The sequence below is a fragment of the Notechis scutatus genome, chromosome 9 (assembly GCF_049901735.1).
Source record: "Notechis scutatus isolate UNSWTSFEM ecotype Mainland chromosome 9, rNotScu1.2, whole genome shotgun sequence".
In the NCBI taxonomy this organism is placed as follows: domain Eukaryota; kingdom Metazoa; phylum Chordata; class Lepidosauria; order Squamata; family Elapidae; genus Notechis; species Notechis scutatus.
This window is the reverse complement of record NC_142017.1, coordinates 1,275,621-1,301,079: the sequence shown is the minus strand read 5'-3', so window position 1 is coordinate 1,301,079 and position 25,459 is coordinate 1,275,621. Positions and strand designations below refer to the sequence as shown.

The following is a 25,459-nucleotide window of genomic DNA, read 5'->3' as shown; positions in this document are numbered from 1 at the left end:
TTCAGATGTCCAGAACTCCTTCTTGGTAGAATTCAGAATCAGAATAGAGCTGGAAAGGATCTTGGAGGTCATCTAGCCCAGCCCCTGCTCAAGCAGGAGACCTAGACCATTTCAGACAGGTGGCTGTCAGTCTCTTCTTAAAACCTCCAGTGATGGGGCCCCCACAACTTCTGGTATCAAGCAGTTCCACTGGTTAATTGTCCTCACTGTGAGGAAGTTTCTCCTTAATTCCAGGTTGCTTCTCTCCTTGATTAGTTTCCATCGGTTGCTTCTTGTCCTGCCTTCAGGGGCTTTGGAGAATAAGTTGACCTCCCCCTCCTCTTTGTGGCAGCCCCTCAAATACTAGGACACTGTTCTCATGTCACTCCTAGTTCTTCTTTCCTCTAGACTAACCGTACCCAGTTACTGCAACCGTTCTTCCTATGGTTTAATCTCCAGGCCTTTAATCATCTTAGTTGCTCTTCTTTGCACTTTTTCCAAGGTCTCAACCTCTTTTTGGTAATGCGGTGACCAAAACTGGATGCAGGATTCCAGTCTTATTCCTCATCCATCAACTTTGCAAGTTGAACTTTCTAAAACTCCCTTCATCTCCTCCGGCTGACATCTAGGGAGGTGGGCTTAGTGTTAGAAATGGGAGCGAGTCTGAATTCTACAAATCCACGATGCATTAGGTCAAGAGGGGGCTTTGAGTTGCCAGGATCCTATCCCTAACCCATTTCCTGGGGAGTCCCAATTTCTCATTCTGAGCCACTCCTGGAATTCCCAGCCAGGATGACCTCCCCCCACCCCTTGAGAAAGGCTATATTAAGGGTGAGAAATGTGTCTTGCTCCTCACCCCCCCAGCCATAACAGTCTCACTCCCTCCAGAGGGAAGGGAAAACCCACTGCGGGCAGTAGATTTCTGATCCTTAACAAAGTTGGCATCCTGTGGCCTCTTATCGGAGCTGTGTGTCTGGCTGAGAGCTTTTATTATCTACCCAACATCCCTTTGGTGGTCTCCCTAGCTGTCTGTTCATTTTCCCATCTTTGACACAGATAGGCAAGTTGTCAGCACTAAATTGATTGGTCCTGGGCTGCTTCTGTAGCAGGAGGCCTCATCCAGCAAAGGAGCGGCCTGTGGACTCACGGACGACCTCTTGATCAAAGAGGCTTGAAGCCTGAGAACCCAAAGGCAGGTCGTGGGGTTCTATGAACGGAACAGTTGTTGGTCAAACGTTGAACACCAGTGTCCTGCTAGTGATGCATCTTCCACTTTGCAGCTGCTGTTGATCAACTCATCTCTTTTCCTACAAAGACTTGCGTTGCCTCTTTGCTATGAACAGGGAAGATGCTAGTGTATGCAGCCCACCCTCTCCCAACCCCCCCTGCTGACCCTAATTTAATAAATCGATTTAGTTTCAAGATAGAAACCCCTCAATACGCTTTCTCAGGAAGGAGAACTTGGTCCATCTCTTGGGAGGGGCCAGATTTTTCCACCCTGCCTAGATATACTGAGAATTGATCTTCTGTTAAGCAGTTTTCTGCTCAATATCAGAATCTCAGAAAGACCATCCCTTGTGTAGCTTTCTTCTGAAGTGGCTTCTTGTCCTTCCTTTTACAGTTCAGAAGGACAATCCAGAGACTGTTTTATAACTCTTAGTTGGTTTGGATAGTACCTTAAACCAGTGTTATCTCAATCTTGGCCACTTTAAGTTGAGTGGACTTCAACTCCCAGAATTCTGGCTTGGAAATTCTGGGAGTTGAAGTCCACAAATAGTAAGGTGGCCTTGGTTGAGGAACGCTGCCTTAAATCAGTTTTGAGAAATACTCAAACATTCCTGGATTGTTTGGTAGTGACACTTGCCTGAAGACTAAGCACAAGTGAAGGCACTGTCAGCTGAAGCACTCACAGTTTATTCAGAGAAAACTAGGAGCTCCAGATAATGTGGAGAAGACTTGCAGTAAACTTGCCATTTCTTTCAACGCTCTGTACAACTCAAGTAATCTAGCCAACAAAATTATGCCTTTTGGACTATACTTCTTTTTTAGGATTGGGGTGGGGGGGTACTTGATCATTTGGAAGTTCCCTCCCATTTCCAAAAAACCAAAATGGATTAATGTCTCCAGAACAAGAGGACACATTAGCTGTCCCATCTCTCCGATTGGCTGGTTTTCTGCATGTGGAACCCAGCACTTCCGAGCTGTGCTTGTGCAGCCCAGAAAGAATTCTGCTCCGAAGAATTTGCTAAACTTCTTATCCCAGTAGGGAAGGTCTCCCCTGTGCTGTTTATACAACAACCACACCTCGGGACAGAGGCAGATTAAAGCTTATCTACTACAGAACAAGGGAGAATGTGTTCCATCTCCATCTCTCATTTCATGTTAAGCCACTGTGAGATAATATTGGTCATGGGGGGTGGGGGGAATTCTGAGCTTTGCTGAAAGCTGGACAGATACAGGAGATACGTCGAGATGGTGGCCCACCTTGTCTTCTAGGGCAGGGGTCTCCAACCTTGGCAACTTGAAGACCTGTGGACTTCAACTCCCAGAATTCTTCAGCCAACTATGCTGGCTGAGGAATTCTGGGAGTTGAAGTCCACAGGACTTAAAGTAAGTTGCCAAGGTTGGAGACCCCTGTTCTCGGGCAAGGTCAGGGACCTGGTGTGTTTCAGGAAAAAAACTCGAGCTGAAGACCTAGCGATGGTGGTGGGTCGTGTCTCGATCTCGCCATCTTACCAGGTTGTATCGGTGGCGTCCAACCTTTCTTCTCTTTTGCCCTTGTCAGAGTCTTGGGAAGGAGCGCCCGGCCCTCTCTGAAGAAGTTGCAAGACTGAACTTCAAACCTGTATTTCTATGCTACAAATTGCCCGTTTTTCTGTTTGCTAATTGGAGGGAGTAATAATTGCGAAGAGCAGCTCTGTCTTGGGGTGATGGGAATGGATAATTAAGGCAACTCTGCTGGAGGGAGGATGAGAGGTTCCCAAACCCCCTTTCTTCTCTCTTTTTCCCACCCACCTCTCGAAAGCAATGTTTCTTGGCAACTTTAAGATGGGAGGACTTCAACTCCCAGGATTCTCCAGCCAGCAGAATCCTAGGAGGAGAAACCTGCTCGTCTTTAAAGTTCCCAAGGTTGAGAAACGCGGCTTTAAAGTCCGCTAAGCCATCCCATCAACTGGAGAATCTTTGTCCGGTGGGAACGACCTCGCAGAGCTGCTGTGGGAGCAAGCCTTCTCCCCGAGATTCAGCTTTTTATCTCTTCTGGGAGGGTATATATCTCCACTATCGCAGCCCAGCTCTTGTTTGTGATCTCCACGTTCCCTTCCCAGTTTTCAGGTCGAAGCCTTTGTGGACAACGAGTAGAAGATCCTTCAGCCTAACGTTTCCCACCGCTTTGCAAAAGTTTTGCAAAACCAAAGGCTTTTCTCACTCCTACGACGCTTTCCTGAAAATGCCCCCCCCCCCTCAAAAAACACAGGTGCTCTGCAGTCCCAAAGACATATCCCCTCCCCCCCACCCTTCCCCCCTTGATGGATACGCAGAGGGAAAGGGAGGGGGACGGGGAGTTGTCAGCTTTGGCATGGAGTGGCTGCCTCCCCATCTCCAAGCTGGTGGGAAAGTTCGAATCTGTTGCTATTTTCTAGTTCTTATCACCGCGTCTTATCGGCTGAGTTCTTGTCTGCAGGCTTCGTTTGGGACTGTCAGGGTCTCTCTCTTGGCAGCCTGGAAAAAATCCTCCCTCCCTCCTCTCTCTCTCTCTCTTTCTCTCTCTCTCCAGATAGATTTTTTAAAAAAATTTACTGGATAAATGAGAAAGATCAAGAAAGGTTTATTGTTCAGGCGACAAGAGGCGAAGTTTGGTGCAAATGAAATGATTGACTAATTGAACTCTTAATAGAGATTTGGACCAAATGTCTAGCTCTTCCCAACTTTCCCGGAGAAGAAGATTCATGCCAACAGCAGGGAATATTTGAACCTTGGGGGTCCTTGGTGCTCTCTGAGCTTGGTGGTTTCCATTAAGTCTGTTCATGATTACTTAACCAGGTAACGTCAACGGGGATCTGGTCTCCCGCATCCCACCCTTGGTGGGGCATCCCTTGATGGTTTTGCAGAGAGCCAACTCCTGTCTCCTGCTAGGTGGAGAGAGATGCTTCCAAGCAGGGGGTCTCCGAACCTGGGCCACTTTAAGACTTGTGGACTTCAACTCCCAGAATTCCTCAGCCAGCAAAGTTGTTGAAGTCCACAAGTGGCCCAGGTTGGAGACCCCCTGCTTCCAAAGGACCCACTGAGGGGGGGGAGGGGCACTCTAGGGAGGTTGTGCACCTGAAGGCCTAGGAAAGGAAGAATGGGGTGGGAAGCAGAATCCTTTTCAGCTGCAGGCACAGGATATTGGGGTGTGTAGTCCCACACTTCTGGAACAGAACAGGTTTCTTGGAATGCTGTTCCTGGCGGAAGAGCTGTACGATATTTTAAATAAGATTGCCTGGCCGTGTTTATAGGAGAGAAAAGGACCTGCCTTAGACCCAAAGTTTGATTTCAATTGGCACCTTGAGCTGAAGGAAATCTTTGATTGTTCTCTCATTTGTGAAAAGAAAGGAGAGGAAATCTCAGCACAAATGGCCATGTCCTCCTGGACAATACCTAGTTTCTCTTTAACTCCCTCCTTTAAAAAAAAGCGGGGGGGCAAGACCAACACCCAAATCCCAATAAAGCCCCTTTCTTCCCCACTCCCCTGGCATTCTTAAGAGCCACCAAGTTCATTCCCACAAGGCTTTTTTCCATCTCTCACTTGTTCCACAGTGCAGCCACCCAGAAGCCAGCAATTTCCTTGCAGTTAGGAGCTAAATATGAATATAAATGCAAGTACTCAAAAGGGCTGTTTTTCAAAGGAATTATCTTGCCTGCCTTGGATTGACAAGCTACCTTTCTTTAGCGTGCCACACGCTCAGTTGGCGGTACCTTTTGGACAAAAAGGGGAAATTGGGGATTCGAACTGGCCTTTGTGAAGGTTTAGAAAGGATCTGGAAGGAAGGCTGAGTTGACTTGCCAGGTCTTAGGAAGGGGGAGGGGGAGCTTGTTTCTCTTTATTGGGGGACAGGTGTATAAACAAAGAGCAAAACGCAGCCCTGTCAGAAAGTGGGAAAGAAAAAGAGAGAAAGGTGTGTTGGATTCTGGGTAAAATGTATTTCTTTGTGTTTCCAGATGAGGAAGTGTTTTAGGAGGGCCTCCTGGGGAGCTGAGTGTGTGTATCTCACTTCCTGAATTTTTCCAATTAGTCCCATCTTGCTTGTTTCCTACCCTGGAAAACCAGATTTTCCATAACTCTGGACTCCTCCAAATTGTAAAGTTTTTGCTACGTTTTACCTTCCTTAGGTTGTGTAGGATTTGAGGTAAACACCCAGCCAGCAAGATATGTTGAAGCTATAAATAACCTGAATTCTCAATTTTGGCTAAAAGGGAAGAAAAGTTTTACTTTCTCATCCAGGGCTCTAGATCTGCTAAGCTGAGTCAGACTGAAGGGACAATTGAATAAGAACAGACGGAGCTGACCAGAGGATGGGCGTGTGGAGAGTGGGTCTTTTCCTTTCAATAGGAGAATTGGCTGCAAAATGGGGCAGGGGGCACAGAGGCAAGGAGTCAGGTGGGGCACAAGGGAGGCCAATAGCAGCCAGTGAGCAGAGTTCCTTGCTCTGTCCCAAAACAGTCTTAAAGTCTGTTCTCCATCACTGATTTCCATCCCCTTCAACAAGGGATATGCTGATAAAGAACAGGTAGCACTGATGTCATTACCTAGTTGGGTCGTGAAATGTCTGCAAGAACACCACCAAGCTCAGAGAAACCACCAAGGCTACCCTACAAGAGGTAGCACGCCAAATCTTCTGGCGGTTCTGGGAAATTTTTTGCAAAAGTGGCTTTCAAATTCTCTTCCAAGGACTAGCCGGGCTCGATTCTGGTTAACTGTTGGGATTAGCCAGGGGGTGGGTCCAGCTGCTCTGACCAGAAATGAAAAGGAAGGGGCTTGTCTTCTAGATCGGATCGGATGGAGCCTAAAGGCTTGGGGGGACCCATCTCTCGTGCCCAGGAATGGAGCCCCCCGGGAGGGTGGCAGACGCACAGCAGGCGTATTCTTCACCCAGGGTAAACATCCTACCCCAGAGCACCCACGTTTGGGGGTTTTGCAACTGCTGGGCTTCTCCTCTCTCTGTACGTGGACGTATTCCCACTCCTCCCTCTCTGCCTCCCTCCCCACAGAGTTCATGGGAGGGGCAGGAAGCTGGTGAGCATCTGCTGGGGTAACATGGCCCCATCACCTTGGATTTGCCCCCAATTCTCCTTTAGAACGGCTGCAATGTTTAAAAAAGAAAACCTGCGTTGGGTGTGGCGGGGGGGGGAGAAAGGAGAAAGTGGGGGGAAGGGAAGGAACCCCAGTTTAACCGTCTGAGCGGGAAGATCTGGGAAGTGAGTGTGTCTCGGGCGCCCCTTCCCCTTCCTCCTCCCCCCCCCAAAGCCAGCCTTTAGTAATTCAGTTTTAAAGCATGAAAAAAGGGAGTTGATGAAATTCCACTATCAGCAGTGAGCCAATATGCAAAATATCTCGCCCAAAATCAAATAGCTATTATGTTTTCATTTCCATTTCAGCGTATTTGCTTAATGAAGAATAGACAGATCAGGCTGACGGAGGGAGTCTGCGTGAAGTGATAACTCCTCTAGGCTCCGAGCAATCCCAACTCGGCTCCCCTCCCTCCTTCCTCCCTTGCACCTCTTCCAGGCTCTCCCCTTTTTCTTTCGCCTCCTTTCTCCTTCCTGTCTTCGGAAGAAGAGACCAGCTCAGTCCAAGGAAGCCCGGATGGTTTTCGGGGTGGGGTGGGGGCAATTTCTCTGGGTGCAGAGGAATGCAGGGGGGACCTCCAGAAGGAAAGCTTTGCGTTTTCTCCCCCCCAAGAAAAAAAGAGCTGCAAACGTTTTGGGTGGGTTCTGCCAACCTGCCCGGGGTTCTTGGTTGAAGCCAGAAGCCCAGGTTCCACCAAGAGATTCCCCGATTAGGTAGCGACAGTTTTTAGGTCATAAATTATAGCTCATAAGCCTCCAAGGGGTTACATGTTGTGTGAAGTTGTGGTTTTCTGGATAAGCCACAGTTGGCGGAGTTAACGGGCTCGGCCATAAATCACAGATCTCTAACTGTACCCTGGCGGAAGGCGGTGGGCAGGTCCTGCCCCAGACGTAGAAATGGTGACGCCCCTAGTTTTTGGCCTTCAGAAGTAAATGCAGATATCAACCCCTGGACTTGATGGGTAGTTTTGGGGGGGAGGCACTGGAGGAGGGTCTCTCCATCCACCCTTTGGCCAAGCTCTGGGCCTTTTGCTGAACCTTTCTGCATCCCAAGTGTGTGTATTTCCTGGGCTTCCTTCCGGGGCCAAAAGACCAATAATAATGTTTCAAAAATCAAAGTAAGGTTGAACACTGTAACTTACACCAAACGGGGGGCTTCCGTGTTGACCAGAGAAGATGGCAGAGGAGACGTTTTGCTCCACTTCTAATAAGCCCATCCTCTTTCTGGAAGTGGTCCTGTGCCCCTTACCTGCCCCTCATGCCCCCCCCAAGGAAAACAAAGCTCCCCCCCCCCAGAAGCGGAGAGAACCCCCGTGCATTTTTCCATACCTCAGCCACTCTCCGAGACTTCAGGCATGTATATTTACGCTGGGAGAACAAAGGGCCCATAATCTATACAAAGCAGACAACAATGAGCGTGAATAAAGAGCTTGCCAGCAAAGAAAAGGCAATTTATTCTAATGCTACTAATTTCTGTTCCAGCACAATTAAAAAAGCTCTGATAATATTCAGAAACAATCGCTCGCTAACAAATCGTTTCTCTCACTGTAAATTCGTTAGGCTAATTTTTTCTTTCACGCCTTCACGCTCCTGGTTCTGATAAAGTTAACCCACTCGGTCCTTCCCTAATTCTTCTTCTGCCCTCTCCCTGGGAGAGTGGGGCAGAGAGAGGGAGCCAGAGGCCAGAGACCCTCACAGCCCCTGAACCAGCAGTATTTCTGCAATGAAGGTGGCTCAATCTAGCAATCATTGCTGGCATAGCTGGTTTTGGAGTCTTCAGATCAGAGGCGATCTTGGTTGGGAGGCTAGAAGAACTTGAGAAGGCCAATGTTCCATATCCTTGGAATCGTGGCCTCCTGAGGCTCCGACGTCTACACAACTGGGGAGGACTGAAACGTGTTTTTCTTCTGATCATGAGTTCCAGTCCTTTTAGGTTCTAGATCAGGCATGTGAGCCTTCTCCTGAACTAGGAGGCCTGGTCCATCATGAGGTCCATCATGAGGTCTATCTTCAACAGCATCCTGGCCGTGAGATCATTGTGGTGGCCCAGGTTGCTTCCCCATCTTGCCCTTGCAACCCCATTTGCACAGAGTAGGGAGTCAGTCTTGCTGGTTGGCTGTATCAGAAGCAAAGAATCGGTAAAGGAGCAGAACATCTCAGTAGCCTTCACTGGCGTGTTATGTTTGGCCATGATGCTTCCTGTCTCTTGAGTACTTTTTTTTAAATCAAGTCTTCTACTGCCATGACCTCAACTTGTGTGCCTCCATTCCCTTTTGACATGGATTTAGGCTGCAGCTCTGGGTCCTACATTTTGGCTCCATTGTGCTGAGGACACCCCATCAGAGTAGGCATGATGCCAAGACAACGTAGGGGTCCTACAAGGCTGCCAACGTAGATCAGGGGTGCCCAACCTTGGCAACTTTAAGCCCTGTGGACTTCAACCCCCAGAATTCCCCGGTCAGCCATGCTGGGTTTAGAAAGAGGCAGAATGGGCACCTAACCTAATTCTGGTCTTTCTGTTGCTCCTGCAGGCACCTTGGGTGAGATGGAAGAAGAAACGGGTGGCCTTCTGGAAGACGGTGACCTGTCCGAGAAGGAAGGTAGCGCTTCGGATCATGAAGGCTCCATGGAAGGCGACTCAGCCGGCTCCCCGGGTAGCGAGAGTGAGTGCCTGGGTTTGCTTGCCTAGTGGGGAGGGAGGGAGGGGCGACAGTTCACCCCTGCCCAGGAGCCCCCTTGAATACAGGTGGTCCTCAACTTACAAGAACAACTGAGCCCAGGATTTCCATCGCTAAGTGGGACAGCTGTGGTCCATTTTACGACTCTTCTTGCCGCCGTTGTGAAGTGAAGTGCTGAAATTATTCAGTTGTAATCGATTAAATTTGTAAAAATATATATGTGTGTACGTAGGTATGTGTGTGTGTGTATACAATGGCTCTGCAACCATCATAAGTGTGAAAAAGGGTCCTAAATAAATAGCTTTCTTCAGAACCATTGTACACACACACACACACATACATACAAACATATATATTTTTATAAATTTTATTGATTACAGTATTTAAAAACATTGAACGTGATGGACTTCTTCGACATAAATTTTTGTCCTTGCATCTCATACAAGATCTTATATACATTTATATATATTAGGTCTTTATATATTTTAAACCCTTTCGGTTACGTCTCAGTTGAATGGTTCATATTGCAAGCTCCCTTTCTGTTCCTTCCAACGATCAAATGTATTCCGTATCATATAGCCATCAGATTCGTCTTTATTTTTCATTTCCATGGTTAACCTATCCATTTCAGTGCAGGTCAGAAAATCTTTATCTATTGTTTCGCCTTCGCTAACCTTCCATTTCTGGGCAAAGACCATTCTTGCTGCCGCAATAACATGGATTATTAAATATATATATATATCATCTTTACTATACTCTGCTGACATAATTCCCAATGAAAAGGTCTCTGGTTTATAATTTATTTTTGTCCCCTAACCCTAACCCCCAATATATTTTGAATGCAAAAGATATTTTTCTTGGACCGGCTCCGATAGAGAAGTCCAGACAGGTGTCCCCGTTTTGACAAGAGGGACGGTGACTTTTCCAGGGAGAGAGGCAGCCCTTGAGATCCTGAGTTTTGTGAACTATGATCTCCTTGCCAGGGAGGGGTCGGGGAGGGCGAGGAATGGCTGCCAACGGCCGCCCAACGTTGGCGGCACAGGAGTCCTCGGCTCACCAGCCCTCGGCTCTGGCTCAAATTGCAATCAATACACCTCCCGTTCTCTAACGTAGAGCTCGCTGGCTTTGGTGGCTCCCCCTGCAAAGGTGAGGGTGAGGGCTGACCTGGTACTTTCCTCTCCCACCCACCCACCCCCTTTTTAAAAAAATCAAAATTTCCATTTGCAAAACGCAAGAATGAAAGTAGCGCTTTCCTTTCTCCTCGGGGCAGAAGACAAGAGGCTTTGCGGCTTCTCTCATGGCTGGGCCAGTTTGCCTTCCGGGGGGAAGCGGGGGCTCCAACGTGGCTTCCCACCACATGCCCAGCGTCCTTCAGCGTTCTCATGGACCAGGGGCCCCCAAACTTAGCCACTTTAAGACGTGTGGACTTCAACTCCCAGAATCCCCCAGCCAGCCGTGTCCGTTTCTTTTTCTCTTACCAGCTAAAGTGGAGAGATTGCAGAGGAAGGGATTACAAGAGAGCAAGCTATGCTGGCTGGGGAATTCTGGGAGATGAAGTCCACGCGTCTTAAAGTGGCCAAGTTTGGGGGGGCCCTGGCATAGACGGCCGCTGGAAACCAGTTCAAGCAGAACTAGAGCTGAAGAGGTAGTCCTTGACTTATGACGGTTCATTTAGTGATGGTTCCAGGTTGCAACGGCACTGGACAAAGGGACCTTATGACCGTCGTTAGACACTTACGGCCATTGTAGCATCCCCACGGTCACATGATCAGAATTTGGACGCTTGGCGAATTGTCCTGTGTTTATGACAGTGTCGCCAGGGTGACATGACCTTTTGTGACCTTCTCTCAAACAAAGTCAGTGGGAAACCAAGTTTGTTTAACAACGGCATGACTAACTTAAGAACTGCAGGGATTCAGTCTGGCAAGGAAGATCGTGAACGTGGGGCAAAACTCGCTTAACAACTGTCCCGCGTAGCAGACATTTCGGGGTCCATTGCGGTCATAAAACGAGGACTATCTCTAGGGGTTTCTGGCCCCACTCGGCAGCAGGACAACGATCTCTGAAGCCATCTGCCCCCGTCGCCCCACCCCACCCTGCATTGCAAGGGGGTCAGGCTCCTCATCGTGGTTATCTCTCAGACTTTTGATCCGTCGAAGGTCCACCACGGCCGTCCCTCTCCTGCGGGTGTGCATGCAGGCAGCCGGACCGTGGGAACCGCATGCGTGGCTCATGCAGAAAGCATGAGCAGGCATGCATTTATCGTCCTTTGCACGTGGGTGGAGGTTTGGACCGTGGGCCTGGGGTTTGGGGCTGGGGGTGAGTGGGGAGGGGGAGGCTTTTGAAAGGCCAAGGGTCTTGCTATGGGGGCAGACTTTGACCCACCCAGCTGGTCGGCAGAAGGGAAGAGAGACAGAGAGAGAGGAGGGGGTTGTATCAGATATCGAAGCTCTCTTCAAAACCCTCTGGTTGTGTGTGTGGGGGGAGATGAGAAAATAGAGAGAAAGAGCCACCGAGCCATCTCCCCCCCGCCCCGGCTGAGTGCGCACCTGGCACTAGCGCCGTGATAAAAGGAGGCGATAGCGCGTGATAAGGGGCCGGCTGCAATAACGGTTGCTCCCGTGGTGCATAGCAAGAAGCTTTCAGCAGGATGGATAACAATCAATATGCCAGCGCTTTGATTTATAGCCCCAAATAATGGGACTTTTATACCCGCCGATTGATTTGATATTAATCATCGCCTCCCCACCCTGGTCACCTGTATTAATAATAATCGTCCGTGGCTGGTGACGTCAGGCAGACCCACTTACCCCGCCCCCCCGTCCTCGGTGCCATTTATGGGGCCCGTGGAGTAAGCAAGCGCTCGAAAGGCAAACATGCCCTGTGCCCACTAATCTTTCACGCCACCTTCAGAGATCGGCTTATCTCAACCAGCAGGTTAATGGGGAGAATAATGGTTCTCGGTTGCTCTGAGGGCATCCCGGGTGGCACCGGCCCTGAAGGTGCTTCTCCTTGGGATCCACCAGCCGAGGGTGGGCCTGGGTTGGGGGCAACCCCAGCTCCTGACCCCCTCCCCCAAGTTTAGCGGCTGAAGCTCTCTTGCTCCTGGGCCCAAACCTATTGAGCGGGGGCCTCCAAACATTGTCAACTTTGAGACTCGTGGACTTCAACTCCCAGAATTCCCCAGCCAGCCCAGACTGTTTCCTAGTATGATTTGTACCCTGTGACTATCATTAAGTGTCATATCTTATGATTCTTGACTCCTGACGAATGTATCTTTTCTTTTATGTATACTGGGAATATTTATATCAAGACAAATTCCTTGTGTGTCCAATCACACTTGGCCAATAAAGAATTCTTTTCTTTTCTTTTCTTTTCTTTTCTTTTCTATTCTATTCTATTCTATTCTATTCTATTCTTTGACCTATTGCAACTTTTAAGACCCATGGACTTCCAACTCCCAGAATTCTGGGTGGCGGGGGGATTCTGGGAGCTGAAGTCCCCAAGTCTTAAAAGTTGGCAAAGTTGCGAGAGCCCTGCTATCAAGGATTCCAGCTAGACAGCCTGGAAGCCACATCTTGAAGGAGCTTGTTGTACTCAACCAATTCTTTTCCTGTGCCCACCAAGATACGTGTGTATGGGGAAGGGGAAGGGATCACAGATCTTGTATTGGTGCAATTATGTGTGTGTAAGAGAGAAGTGGGAATGGGCTTCCATTCATCAGCTGTTTCCACGCCCTTTCTGACCACTTGTTCTCTGCAGAAAGTCCTTTCTTCATATCTAACTCCTTCAAGTCCTATTTTGGGAGGTTTCGGTTGATTCTCCGGCTATTTTAGCCCTGCAGTGGTTTTGGAGAAGATAATCCTTCAACTGCTAGGGGAAGCTTGCATGATCGCTGATTTCTAAGAGTCCTCCCCAGATCGGTTTGCCTTCCTGGTCTTTCCTCTTACCGTGGTCATCTGCTTCGAAGCCTTGTTAGCCACCCACGGAGGGGAAGGAGGGGACCTCTGCTGGGGCTTTAGGACTTTGGTGGCCCACAGAGTAGGGTTGATAAGCTTGTAGTTGTTGAACCAGAGGGGAAACATCATGAGGTCCACCGTCTTCTTCGTTGACCAAGTAAATACAGAAACCGAAACAAGGGTTTCTTTCGTTCCAAATGGTGGTTTTGGGTCCTCAGGTGCAACCCAAAATGTCCTTAGGAAGCCCAAAAATGAAGGTAGTCCTTGATAGGAACCCAAAATTTCTGTTGCAAAGTGAGACATTTGTTAAGTGGAGTTTTGCCCCATTTCACAACCTTTCTTGCCACCGTTGATAAGTGAGACACCCGGTTGTTAAGAGAACCTGGCTTCCCCGCTGACTTTGGTAGTCAGAAGGTCGCAAAGGGGGATCCTGGGACTCTGCAACCGTCATAAATACGAGTCAGTTGCCAAGCATCCGAATTTTGACCCCGTGACCATGAGAGAGGCTGCAATGGTCGTAAGTGTGAGAAACGGTCAAACGTCACTATTTTCAGCACTGAAAAAAAGCACCGTCCTGAATGAGGGCGCTATCTGAGGGCTTTATACAAATGGGGCTTTATATCTGTGTTTCCTTTTTCATCCCCAACGTTTTAGGGGCTGCTCTAATGCTGAGCCCCAGGACGCTGAATTCGGGGCCAAAGGTGTCCACCTTCTGTCTTAAGGTGCCTCAGGAGAGTTCCGGATCTTTTATTTCCTTCCCCCAACCATCCCCCTTGCTTTCCTGTGGCAAAATTCCTGATTTAAAAAAATATGTTGATCAGAAATACCTGCTCCTTCTCCTGGGGGCTTTGAGTTGGCATAATACATGGGCATCCTATGGGTGGCGGCAGGGGGGATTTTTCTCGGCCTGTTTCCGTCTGAATCCTCCCTTGCTTGGCAACCGGCTGCCTCCCCTCGCTGCCATTTATTTATTTATTTTTATTTGGCTCCAGGTTCTTTCCTGAGTCAAAGCCAAGTATCTGCTGAGGATATATTCATTGTATATTAAGTTTATAAAGCCACCCAATTCCGTGAGAACCCCAGGCAGTGGACGAAGATAAAATCACCGCCAAAAAAAGAGAGAAGAAGACGATGACATAAATAGTTTCACATCCATCTTTTTCCTGCGGGTCCTTAAACGCCAGATGGCCCAATTCTTCTCAACACCAGAGTGTTAACTGTGGGCTGCATCAATTCACAGTGAAAGTGGATAGATGGTGGTTGATTAGATGAAAAAGTCCCTGGCGAGAGCAGGTGAGCCAAGGGAAAAGTTATATATAGCTGCCTTTCCTTTATAAAGGGTATTTTGAAAATGTGGCCCCTATTCTAAGGGTCCAGCCGTCTCTTCCACCTGATGCGGTCCAGTCCTTTTCTAGGAAGCGATATCTCAGTTGGGAACCTCACCTGTTGTTTGGGGAAACCAGCCTTATTTATCCTAGCTCCTTTAGTTCTATTTCCTCAAATTATTTCCTGTAGGAAGAAGAAAAAGATAAGAGGAAACCATGGGAAAACTAAGAAGGAATCCTAATGTTCCCCTGTGGACCTGCTTCATGGTTCCTTGTCTGGAAAATGTCTTGAAGACTCTGCTTTCGGGTGCCCATCTCTTCATGGGCCCTCTGGCTGAGCATGGAGACAGGCGAACAGCTGAGCAGGAATCTCCTGCCCTAACCACTGATCGTATCTCCTTTGTGGGTTTTGAAGTGCGATTGTGATGTTTCCTCTTTTGATTTCAGAGGCCGAGTCCAAAGAGGAGAATCTAGAAGAGTCAGATAAGCCACAAATGCCAGAGACCGAGACGTGGACGGGACCAGGTAAATCTCCTCTCTTCGGTTTTTCAAAAGAGCCCCCCGTTCTCGGCACGGAACAGGACGGTGAGCCTAAAAGTCGAATGCTCCGCTGGGGTGGCAGATCCAGCTTGGTTCTGCTTGGTTTGGTTCTGCCCAACCATGAAAGCTCGTAGAAGACCAAGCTTTGGCATATGAATTATCTTCCAAAACTGGTCTTTAAAAACTTGGGTGAGCTTGCTTGGAACAGCTCTGAAGGAAAAGGGTCCTTCTTAAGAATCAACAGACTGTATAATAGGGGAGTTATACGGTACTTAGGGGAGGAAGGGCCCCCTCTGATGGCTTCCTCCCACATATCGATCGTGACCATCGGGGCGCATCAAACACCTTCCAAATTCAAGCCAGTTCAGGAGCTCTGACCACCATTGGAAGATCCTAGTGCAGAGGTTTAGGAAAGCTGGATCCTGTTTCTGGTGTTTAGTTTGGACTTTAAACTGTAAGCTGACATGGTATGCGGGGAAACGGTTGGGCGTGCCAGTCTCCATCTGTTAACAGAACAGTAAGGAAGTGTAAAAACAGAAGTTCAGATATATGTGAGATACGCAGTGGCTCCGATCGGGGTGATGTGTAAGTAGCTTGGATGTAAATGAAGGCGCTCGGAGTAGCTCTTGTGCCTTGTGAAAAATGTGTATCTCTCTGGCAGGAGTTTTCAGGCTCAACCAGAGCTTGAAGATTAAGGCTGCTTGTCAGAATAGGCCAAAGGGAGTGGAAGGGACCAGGGATCTGGTTGTCATCACACAGCAGCGCACACACCTTGTATGGGAAAGGTCCTTGGCAATATCTGCTTGTTGGGGAGCATCTCTTCGTGTACCATCCAAAAATCAAATGTGGTTCTTGGTCCACCAAAGTATCAGGACACACCCTTAGTCTTGTTTGAGGAATGAACACTCAATATAGAGATTGAGTCAGGTTGGAAAATGTCTCCCTTCCATCTAGAGCCATATGGATGTGGATTCTTTTATGCACCCTGAGAGCATATGCACCGAAGACAAATTCCTTGTGTGACCAATCACACTTGGCCAATCAAGAATTCTATTCTATTCTAGCTAGACACCATTGGTCTCAGTCGATTATGGGGGCCAGGTCGCCAACACTTCCCCACACAGTGAAAGGCAGTTCCTTGTGTATTCCTCCATCTTTTTCCAAGCAGCTCAGTATTTTACCTTAACAATCACTTTGCAAGATGGGCTATGCCAGGGGTGTCCAACCTTGGCAACTTTAAGACTTGTGGACTTCAACTCCCAGAATTCCTCAGCCAGCTGGCTGAGGAATTCTGGGAGTTGAAGTCCACAAGTCTTAAAGTTGCCAAGGTTGGACACCCCTGGGCTAGGCCAAGGGCGTTGAGAAACCAAAGAATACCCTTACAGCATTTTTGAATTTCTCAAATCATAGCATATGCATAGATGAACATGCGTGCATGAACATGTGTGCACACATCCATGTGTGGTTCTTCTTTCACGGCTGGTAAAATAAAAAATAAAAAACTATGCTCCCCTAAAATTGTTTACAGCAGGCCTTGTACCCACAATGAAGCCAACAGCAGCAGAGTTGCTAAAGAGAGAAGGAGAAGTGGGTTCCCCTTGTAATGTCAGGTCTGCTCCAGTTTCTTTTCTTAGAGCTTGGATACTTTCATCTGTTCTTCTTATGGGTCTTGTTTCTTGAAAAGAAAGGAGGGTTACGAAGAAGACACGCACGCACACACACACGCACACACACTCCTCCTTCACCTGGGTCAGTTTGGAAACATGCCCAACCTGGAGATGGTGTGGAGACTCCTGAAGGCAATTCTCCCCTTTTCCCCCAGCTGTTTTGGAATAGCTTTTTGCCAGCATTCCTCTGCTTTTCCCTTTTCTTTCTTCTCCAACTCCCCTCCCTGCATCTGGCTCCAAGTCCAGGAAGGGAAATGTGTGTTTGCAGCCAGGCTGATATCCTTGGCTCTTCCTGGATGCGTTGGCCGGAAATGGATCTGCAGAAGGTCCACACCTTCTCCTTGGTTATCTGTTCTCTCCCATCCCTGACCTTCGGCCTGTGGGAGCCCAGCCTGCTCAGCCCCTGATCCTCACTGGCAGGGATGGTCCTTGGCCTGCCGTGCCAGGACGTCCTTCCCACCATATTGCAAGCATCCCGGGTGGCAAGAGTTGGCATTCCCAGCCCTCCCAAACACTGACCGTGGGTTTTTTTCTTTAACCAACAGTTTGTCAAGTCTCCCCTGTTGACGGGGTGCTCAGTTTAGGACTCTTCCCTTCGCTGAGAATGAATGACACAAGTGAAGACTATCTGGCCCCTTTCCAGAGGGGAAATCCCACACTTGCCCACCCCACCCCACCCCCAGGGCCAAGGGCCACCTGGGAAAAGCAAGGGAGAATGAATGGAAAGGGCTTGCAAAGTCAATGACGGAGACTCGGTGTGCTGCAGGCTGGGGAATTCTGGGAGTTGAAGGCCACACATCTTTTAATTATACTTCATTAAATTTCTTCCAGGAATTAAAAAGAAGAAGAAAGAAATTGAGGAAAAAAAAGGGGAGGGGTAAAGTGCAAGGGATAAAGGAAGAGGGGGAAAAGCAAAAGAAAGCAACTTTCCTTGATACAGTTGCAAATCTAAAATACATTCACCTTTTGATCTGACATTCAGTAATACACAGTGTTTCTATCGTCAGGAACAATTGCAATTGTCACAAACTTTCATACAGCGCCTCTTTTGGTCCCAAGCAAAAAGGCCCTAAATGGTTTCCGTGTAAAAGCAGAGCCGAAACACGCACATCTGAAAGTTGCTCCGGTGGAGAAAGACTGGCATAGATTGTGCCACCTCAGTTCCAAGCGTCCCCGGAGGATAATTCCCCACTGGACCCCAAAAGGCCTGAGTTAGTAGGGAGACGGGGACCCCGATTATGTTCAGAGCCCCGTCCTTCCCTGCTGGAGAAATCCTGCCAGCCTGTCTAATTGGCCTGTACTTTCCCTGAGGCGGCAAACAGGCCTAGAAAATGCATCCCCCCCCTCATTCCCCTGACTGAACCCCATTTGGCTCTTTGCATTCTTTATGTAGAAGAGATTTTATTATCTCTCCGTCCAGCCCATCTCCGCTGCGGTAATTGGAGTGATATTAATTTCTGTGTGGCTGGGAGTCGATCTCGGTCCGGCGATGCGGGGCTGATAGAGCCCTTCCTTTCTGTGCTAACCGCCGCGATAGGCCTTCTATCAGTCTCCACACAGGCACCGCACTTATCAGGAGGAGGATGGCAGAAAGAGGGAAGGAAGGAAGGAGGAAAAAGAGGATGCTGTCAGCAGCCTGAATTTCTTCTTTATCTGGCGGGATCCGCCATGTGTCAGCTCTGGCAGGCAAGTGAGGCTTGGAGACACAGAGATCAGACAGGGAAGCCGGGAGTTGGGCTTTTGTTCCTCAAACTAGCAAGTTTTGGGCCATTGCAAACCTTCCTTCCTTCCTTCGCTCCCTCCCTTCCTCTGATCTTCCTTCCGTCTTCCATCACCTTCCTTCCTTCCCTCCTTCCTCCCTCTTATCCATCCATCTCCCTCCTTCCTTCCTTCTTTCCTTCCCTCCCTCCTCCCTTTCATCTTCAATCACCCCTCCTTCCTTCCTTCCTGCCCTCCCTCCCTTTCTCCCTCCATCCATCTCCTTCCTTCCTTCCTTCCTTCCTTCCTTCCTTCCTCTGATCTTCCTTCCGTCTTCCATCACCTTCCTTCCTTCCCTCCTTCCTCCCTCTTATCCATCCATCTCCCTCCTTCCTTCCTTCTTTCCTTCCCTCCCCCTCCAATCCCTTTCATCTTCAATCACCCTCCTTCCTTCCTTCCTGCCCTCCCTCCCTTTCTCCCTCCATCCATCTTGCTCCTTCCTTCCTTCCTTCCTTCCTTCCTTCCTTCCTTCCTTCCTTCCTTCCTTCCTTCCTTCCTTCCCTCCCTCCCTCCCTCCCTCCCTCCCTCCCTCCCTCCCTCTCCCTTCCTTCCTTAGCAGCCTTCCCTTCCTTGCCCAAAGATAAACAGGGTCCACCTCTGGGCCAGATTCAGCAGGTTGCCAAGGCCCAGGGCAGCTGTGCGGAGGGGCCTCTGCAGCATCTGGAGAGCACTGAAGGACCAAGCATGCATGTCTCCAGGGGAGGTCCAGCTCCAGCTTGGCATCTTTTTCCTTCCTGGGGACATGCACCAAGTCCTTGGGACTATTTTTGGGGGGCAGCTGTGGCTCCCCTTTGTCCTGGGAAAGGTGCCCCAGATGGTTTGAGGCCGAGGGTGTCCCAGGCAATACTGACCCTTTTCTCACGGTTGGTGGGCTCTGCGTTCAAGTCCGTTTCCAGATGCTCCTATCAGGCCAGTCACAAATATATTGGGGCTGCTGCCCTCATCCCTCATGTCTGCAGAGAAACAGCTGCTTATAAAGTAAAACAAAAACAATAACGGGCACATATAACCCAGCCAGGTGATCAAATGCACCTGAAATACCAAATTGAGCATTGCATGGGAAGAGACAGGGAGGTCTCAGAGGAGCTTCAGGCCAGGGTGAATTCTGTGGAACCTCCATGTTCAGAGGAAGTCTATCTCTAAAGCAGGGGTCTCCAACCGTGGCCACTTTTAAGACTTGTGGACTTCAACTCCCAGAAGACCTCAGCCAGCAAAGCTTTGGCCACGGTTGGAGACCCCTCCTCTGAAGAGCAGCTCAATGGCGGCCAGCCCGAAATCACAGTGACGCTTTGTGTCCCTTTCCGGAGTTAGCAGAAGCCGATTCAGGAGACCTTGGTTGGGTGCCTTCATTCTGAAGCCCCCTGCAATGCGTAGGGGCCGCATCCCCTTGTTCCTCCGATGCAGCCGCCCCTCTCCAGCCCCAATGGCTGCGGCCTAGGCCCCTGGTGGCCGGAGACGGGCAAGGGAGGGCAGGAAGATCCTTGGCTGCCCGCTGTGCCAAGCGCAACGCAAGAGTCAAGGGGAACGAGAAGGAAGGGGGGGTGTTTTTCTCCCCCTTCCCTCCTGTTTAATCTTCTGTTTGACCTTGCTCGCTGGAAGGGTCTTGGCTGCTTTAAAATTCCGATATGCAAATCTGTGATAGCTCCAATTTATAATCCTTAACTTGGGCACCGTTACAGCAGATGAAACAGCCTCTTGCATTTGTTGCCCGTCTCTCACGTCGGCGGCTCAGCCGCTGGAGTCGTCCCCAAGCAAGGGAGGGGACATTCTTGCCCCTTCTCACCCCCTCCCCAAGCGGGGCCGAGATGGAAGGGGGCTCCCTTTGCTTGGAGCTGCCCAACATCTTCCCAGCAAGCCAGTAGGGCTGAAAAGCAAACTGGGCCTCCAGTAGGCACCCCACTTCATTTCCCCCCTCACTGTAGAAATCCCAAGGGGTCCTTGTGAGGCTTTTCCTGGGCATTGGGAAGAATAGAAACCAGGCGCTGGTGGGGCTTTGGGGTCTGGGCGGTGCCAGATTTCATGCTTGTTTGGAGTCCTGCATCCAGCGGGCGTGGTTGACGGATGGTTGACCACTTGTCTGAAACGGTGTAGGGCCATGATGGCGAACCTAGGACACACGTGCCACAGGTGGCATGCAGAGCCCCAACCAAACTAACCTGCATTGCACATGCGTGTGCCTTCCAGCTGATTTTGGGCCCGTTGGAGGCCATTTTCGCCCTGCTGGAGGCTCGTGGGAAGCCTCTGCAGCCTCGGGAGGCTGAAAAATGGGCCTTCCGGAAATACCAGGAATGCTGAAAGGGGCCCATTTTCAGGCTCCAGAGGCCCTCCGGAGGCTGGAAACAGGCACTTCTGGTATTTCTGGAAGGCCCATTTTTCAGCCTCCGGAGGCTGCAGAGGCTTCCCTCGAGCCCCCAGAAGGACGTCAACGGTCTCAAACGGGCCAAAAATCAGCTGGGAGGCACGCGCATGCACAGGGCAAGTAAGGGGGTGGGGTGCGGGCGTTGCCTGTGCATGCTCAGGAGGGATGCTTTGCATTGTGGGTGCCAGTGCATGCGTGCACTTTCGGCACACCACAACAAAAAGGTTCACCGTCACTGGTATAGGGCTTCCTGCTAGAGCAGGGGGTTGGACTAGAAGACCTCCAAGTTCCCTTCCAACTCTGTTATTCCGATTTGACCCTGCCCTGCTCTTACGGACCATTTCTTGGTTCCTCAATACTGGCTGGTAACCCGGCCGTGCTTTTTAATCAGTGGAACATTTGATTCACTCGCAACCTGCTGTTTGAATGGCAAGCGGGAAGGAGGAGCAGGCTGGAGACAACTACGTCCCTTTCCCTTTGATTGGCATGTTCGGCCAAGGCAACCACACCCTTCCCCTTCTTCCTCCTGTCAAAACCCTGGACAGATTCCTGTTCATGGCACACCTTTCACCTGCTGCCAGTTCAGGTAAAGTCAAATTTCCGAGGAGCTCAGCTCCTGATGACTCATGGATCCCCCTGCATAATTCCCGCTTTCTGGAATGGTTTTCAGGTCCCCAGCCTAGTCTACGGGTCGGGATTCCCTGGTGGTCCCATCCAAGTATTCACCGCGCCTGGCCCTACTTAGCTCCTGAGCTCAGGAAGCACCCAGCTGGTGCTGCCACCTCTGGAGCTTCTCTCAAATGGCTGGATGGCAGGGCTGAAGAAACGGGGAAAGGGGTGGGAATCTAGTGGGCATTTTGCCCCCAGGTTCTGTCATGTGTGAAGGCTCTTGGATGCAGGCACAGTTATTTTGCACTGTGTTTTGCACTGCACAGTTATTGTGCAGATTGGTTTCATTTAAATCTACATGTCTATGGAGAGATGTCTCAACCACCCAATGGTTCTTCTTCCAAAAGGCAAATAGACTCTTTCTCTCTCTCTCTTTTTTTTGGGGGGTGTGTGTGTGTGTGAATGGACGAATATTTCTATAGCTTGTTTGGTTGTTTTTTTTTTTAAAGGCAGGCATTCTTGAAGGGAGGGCTCCCACCTTACCGCCTCTTGCTCAGGGAACATGGGAGCCGGTGGTGCTGGTGGTGTTGCTTTCCCAGAAGCACCTGCCCCAAACCTGACTGGTTGAGGTGCTCCTGGCTGGCCTGATTAATTGAGGCACCTTTTAAAGGTGAAAAATGCCTGTTTATCAGTTAATGGAGCTGATCAGTGGACTGAGCGCCACAGCCCTCCCCTCCAGCCCCGTCGTCGGTCTCAAAGGGCAAGGCGATAGCCATCTGCTCTGCGGGCCTCTCCTCCACCGGCAGGCAGGAAACCGAGGCAGGGAGAGGGATGTTTCGGGTGGGGGGGGGGGCTGCGCTTCCCTGGGACCCTTCCGAAGAATGACCGAACACTTAGGGTGCTCCAGGTTCCCCAGCCAGGGAGAGTTCGGCTTTCACATACGCCCGCACACATGCACATGCGCACAACAACACCAAAGGTGCAGTGGATGAAGCTGGGTTGGCTCTGTGTGTGTGTGTGTGTGTTCCATTTTGCCTAAATTGCTGCATCCCACTAAGCCCAAACCTGCCAGAAAGTCTCCGTTGCTACCTCCTGTAAGCCCTGCTCCCTTTTTTTCCCGCTCTTCCTTTCTCCAACTTCTATTTTTGCCCCGTTTTCCTCTCCCTCCTCCTCCCCCCACAAACCACCAAACTCTCTTTCCTTTCTTTCTTTTTTTATCTCTGTTGTGACTCCTGTCTGAGTAATCTCTCTCGGCCTGAAGTTTTCTATGCAAACCTCAAGGTTGATTATCAGGTGGCCCAGCGCAGAGAGAGAGAGAGAGAGAGAGAGAGAGAGAGAGAGAGAGAGAGAGAGAGCAGGAGGGCTCCTCCTGATGGACAGGCAGGGTGCCCACGATCCTCTGGATAAGAGAGAGAGAGAGAGAGAGAGAGAGAGTGTGTGTGTGTGTGTCTGCACACCCCTTTCTTCCTCTTCTCAGTGGTATGTGTGGGTGGGAAAAATTATTCCAGCTATTTTTCTTTATCACTCGTAGCAGAGTTTTAGGCTAGATAGTCCTATTTGTTTTAGATTACCAGGGGGGAAGAGAGCCAGGCGGTGGGAGCCCCGGTGCATGCTGGGGGATAACGTGGCCTCCATCCGCCAGGCACGGGATGTTTAGCACACTGCCACCCATCTTAGACAGGCCTCCCAGTCCCCTTGAAGGGCTGGCACCAGCCAGGGGGAGAGACCCCAGCACCGCCCACCCATGCCCTGCTTAGCCTTCTCACGAGTTGGAAGGGACCTGGCAGGTCATCTAGTCCAACCCCCTCTCCCAAGCAGGAGATCCTACACCATTTCTGACAGATGGGAGTCCAATCTCTCTTTGAAGGTCTCAAGTGATGAAGCTCCCACAACTTCTGAGGGCAATTTTTGTTCCATGGGTTAATGGTTCTCAGTGTCAGAAAATTCCTCCTTATTTCTAGGCTGAATCTCTCCTTGTTCAGTTTCCATCCATTACCCCTTCTCTGGCCTTCGGGTGCCTTGGAGAATAGCTTGACCACCTCCTCCTCTTCTCTGTGGCAGCCCCTCAAGTATTGGAAGGCTGCTCTCCTGGCTCCCCAGTCTCAAATGCTCCTCACCCCCATTTCGTTCCTCTCTTCGGCAGAAATAGAACTGAAAGTTCTTTGGCCGAGCAAATCTTGGATTTTGCAAAGCCTTAAAGTAGCGTCTGTCAGCCTTGGCAACCAACTTTCAGAGGCATGCACCTCAACTCCCAGAATTCTCCAGCTGGGGAATCCTAGCAGTTGACGTCACCCCCCTGAAAGTTGCCGAGGTTGACAAACCCTGCCTTAAAAGCATCGCCGCATGGACACGTTTATGCGTTACTTTCATGAATGGGGCTGGGAAGAAGACTCAGGCCGGATTAGCCATCGATTCGGCTTCCTTGCTTTGGAACCTCACCCCCGACCCAAAGTTGCACAGGTGGTAATTCGGAGAAGCACCGGCTGATCCCCCCCCCAGCCTTTTCCAGCCCCCAATAGAGAACGAGGCCTGGCTGTATTTGCAAGGCAGATGTTGTGCCACTCGGGCAGGCGATCCTGCCTCTGGCCCCGTGTGCAGAGCTGCCCCTTGCAAACTGCGCATTTGGAAACGTGCCTGTTTTCCCCTCAGATCTGACTAAAAACTGTGGCCTTAAATCGTCTTGATGGTTCAGGAAATGAAAGCGGGCTGGGCTCCGGCCTTGGTGAGGGCACCTCGATGCTGCTTTTTGTCCCCTGGGATCGACCCTTGGCCTAAAATTTCTCCGTTTGAGCCGATGCACGCTGGGAGCAGAGAGGCGGGCCTCGGTTGCTACACAAGCTGGGTAAGAGCTCCTCCATTAATGGGGTCAGGGTTTGCAGCGATAAAGATTTGCTGTTCTTAACTGTGTCAAAAAAATCAATAAATCCCCAGCGATGCTCGGTTGCGATAGCAGGAGAGAAATCCCTAACAGCAGCTGCACGGCTTGGGCGTACATTGGCTGGGGTGTGGTGGGGGGTTGACGTTTTTGCCGAAAACAACCCTTTCCCGGAAGCAGCGGGAGGGAAGCGGAGGGTCTGGGGTCCTGGGCCACTCCAAAGCCCTCCCTCCAGCCCAGCCGGGATGCCCCGTTGAAGAGGAGAGGAGAGGAGAGCACAGCGAATCGGGTACCCATGGAAGGCAGCCTGGACCACCAGCCGCCCAGTTGCCCAGGTGAGGGGCAAACTCGCCCAGTCCACGGAGAGGAAGGAAGCAGGAGCTGGCGGGGGGTCACGAAACGGACTGGACTTTGCCCTTCTGGGCCACCTTGCCGCTTAATCATGTGAGGGCGCAACTGTGCTTCCTTTCAGGGTGGCACCTGTATGGCTGCGAGGCCCTCTTGATCTCCGGAGTCGGCTCTTTTTGTCCTTGTGCTGCCTGGGAGTTGGGGAGGGGGAGAACTTTTGTTAAACTTTGGCACCCCCTTTTTTTTTTTTTTTGGCACCCTTCTCCCTTCACAATTAACTGGGGGCGGAAAAAGACAGTTGGGCTTTGGCTGGGGAGACCGAAGGGCAGCTCCCCTTAAGGTTCATTTGCCAGGGCTGAGGTGCAGTTCATGGTTGGTGGTGGGTCTGCCTGGCGGGCCAGCAGTTGCCCTTGGCCTCCAAGCCAAAGCAGCTACTGCCCAGAGCGAGGAGAACAAAGAGGAAGGGTCTCCCCCTCCCCTCTTCCTTCTCCTCTAACTTTCAGAGCGGGTTTGGGGGTGGGGGAGACTTCCGTCATTCCAAGTATTGCCCCTGATTACTCGGGCAAAGCTGGGATAATCTCTTGAGCCCCTTGAAGATATTTTGCTTTTGTGAAGGGAGGTGAAGAGTGAAGGCAACGGTGGTTGCAGGCAGCTTTAAAACTCTCCCAATCACCCCCTCCATCTTATCAGCCGATTGTGCGTCATTTTGCTGGTTGAGTTGTCAGGATTGTGTGAGGGTTGTGTGTGTGCTTTAATGTTCCAGCCGCGTCGGGCTGGCTGCTTCCCGAAGGAAGGGCAGTTTCTCAAAATTTCAGTCTTAAGACGGCAACGTTCACATGTTTGCACCCCAACTGGACGGCCCACCTTCCAAGGTTCAGTCCTGACCAGCCTCTTGTTGACTGTTCCCCAGGCCTGGGTTCAAATGACGCTATTCATGGAAGCTTCTCCGAGATTCATTCTGAGTCTTCCTTTCGTCTTTTGTGGTACTAGCTGGAAGTTGAGTTCTCCCCACTAAACCGACCAGCAGGCAGAAAA

General features: G+C 50.3%; 1 protein-coding gene across 1 annotated transcript in view; it reads left to right on the top strand.

Moving 5' to 3' along the window:
• ZFPM1 (zinc finger protein, FOG family member 1) overlaps positions 1 to 25,459 on the top strand; it is a 72,606-nt gene that overhangs the window by 26,665 nt on the left and 20,482 nt on the right. The window contains 2 exon segments of the mRNA XM_087971379.1: positions 8,838 to 8,969; positions 14,716 to 14,793. Of these exon segments, the coding sequence (XP_087827505.1) occupies positions 8,838 to 8,969; positions 14,716 to 14,793 (210 nt within the window).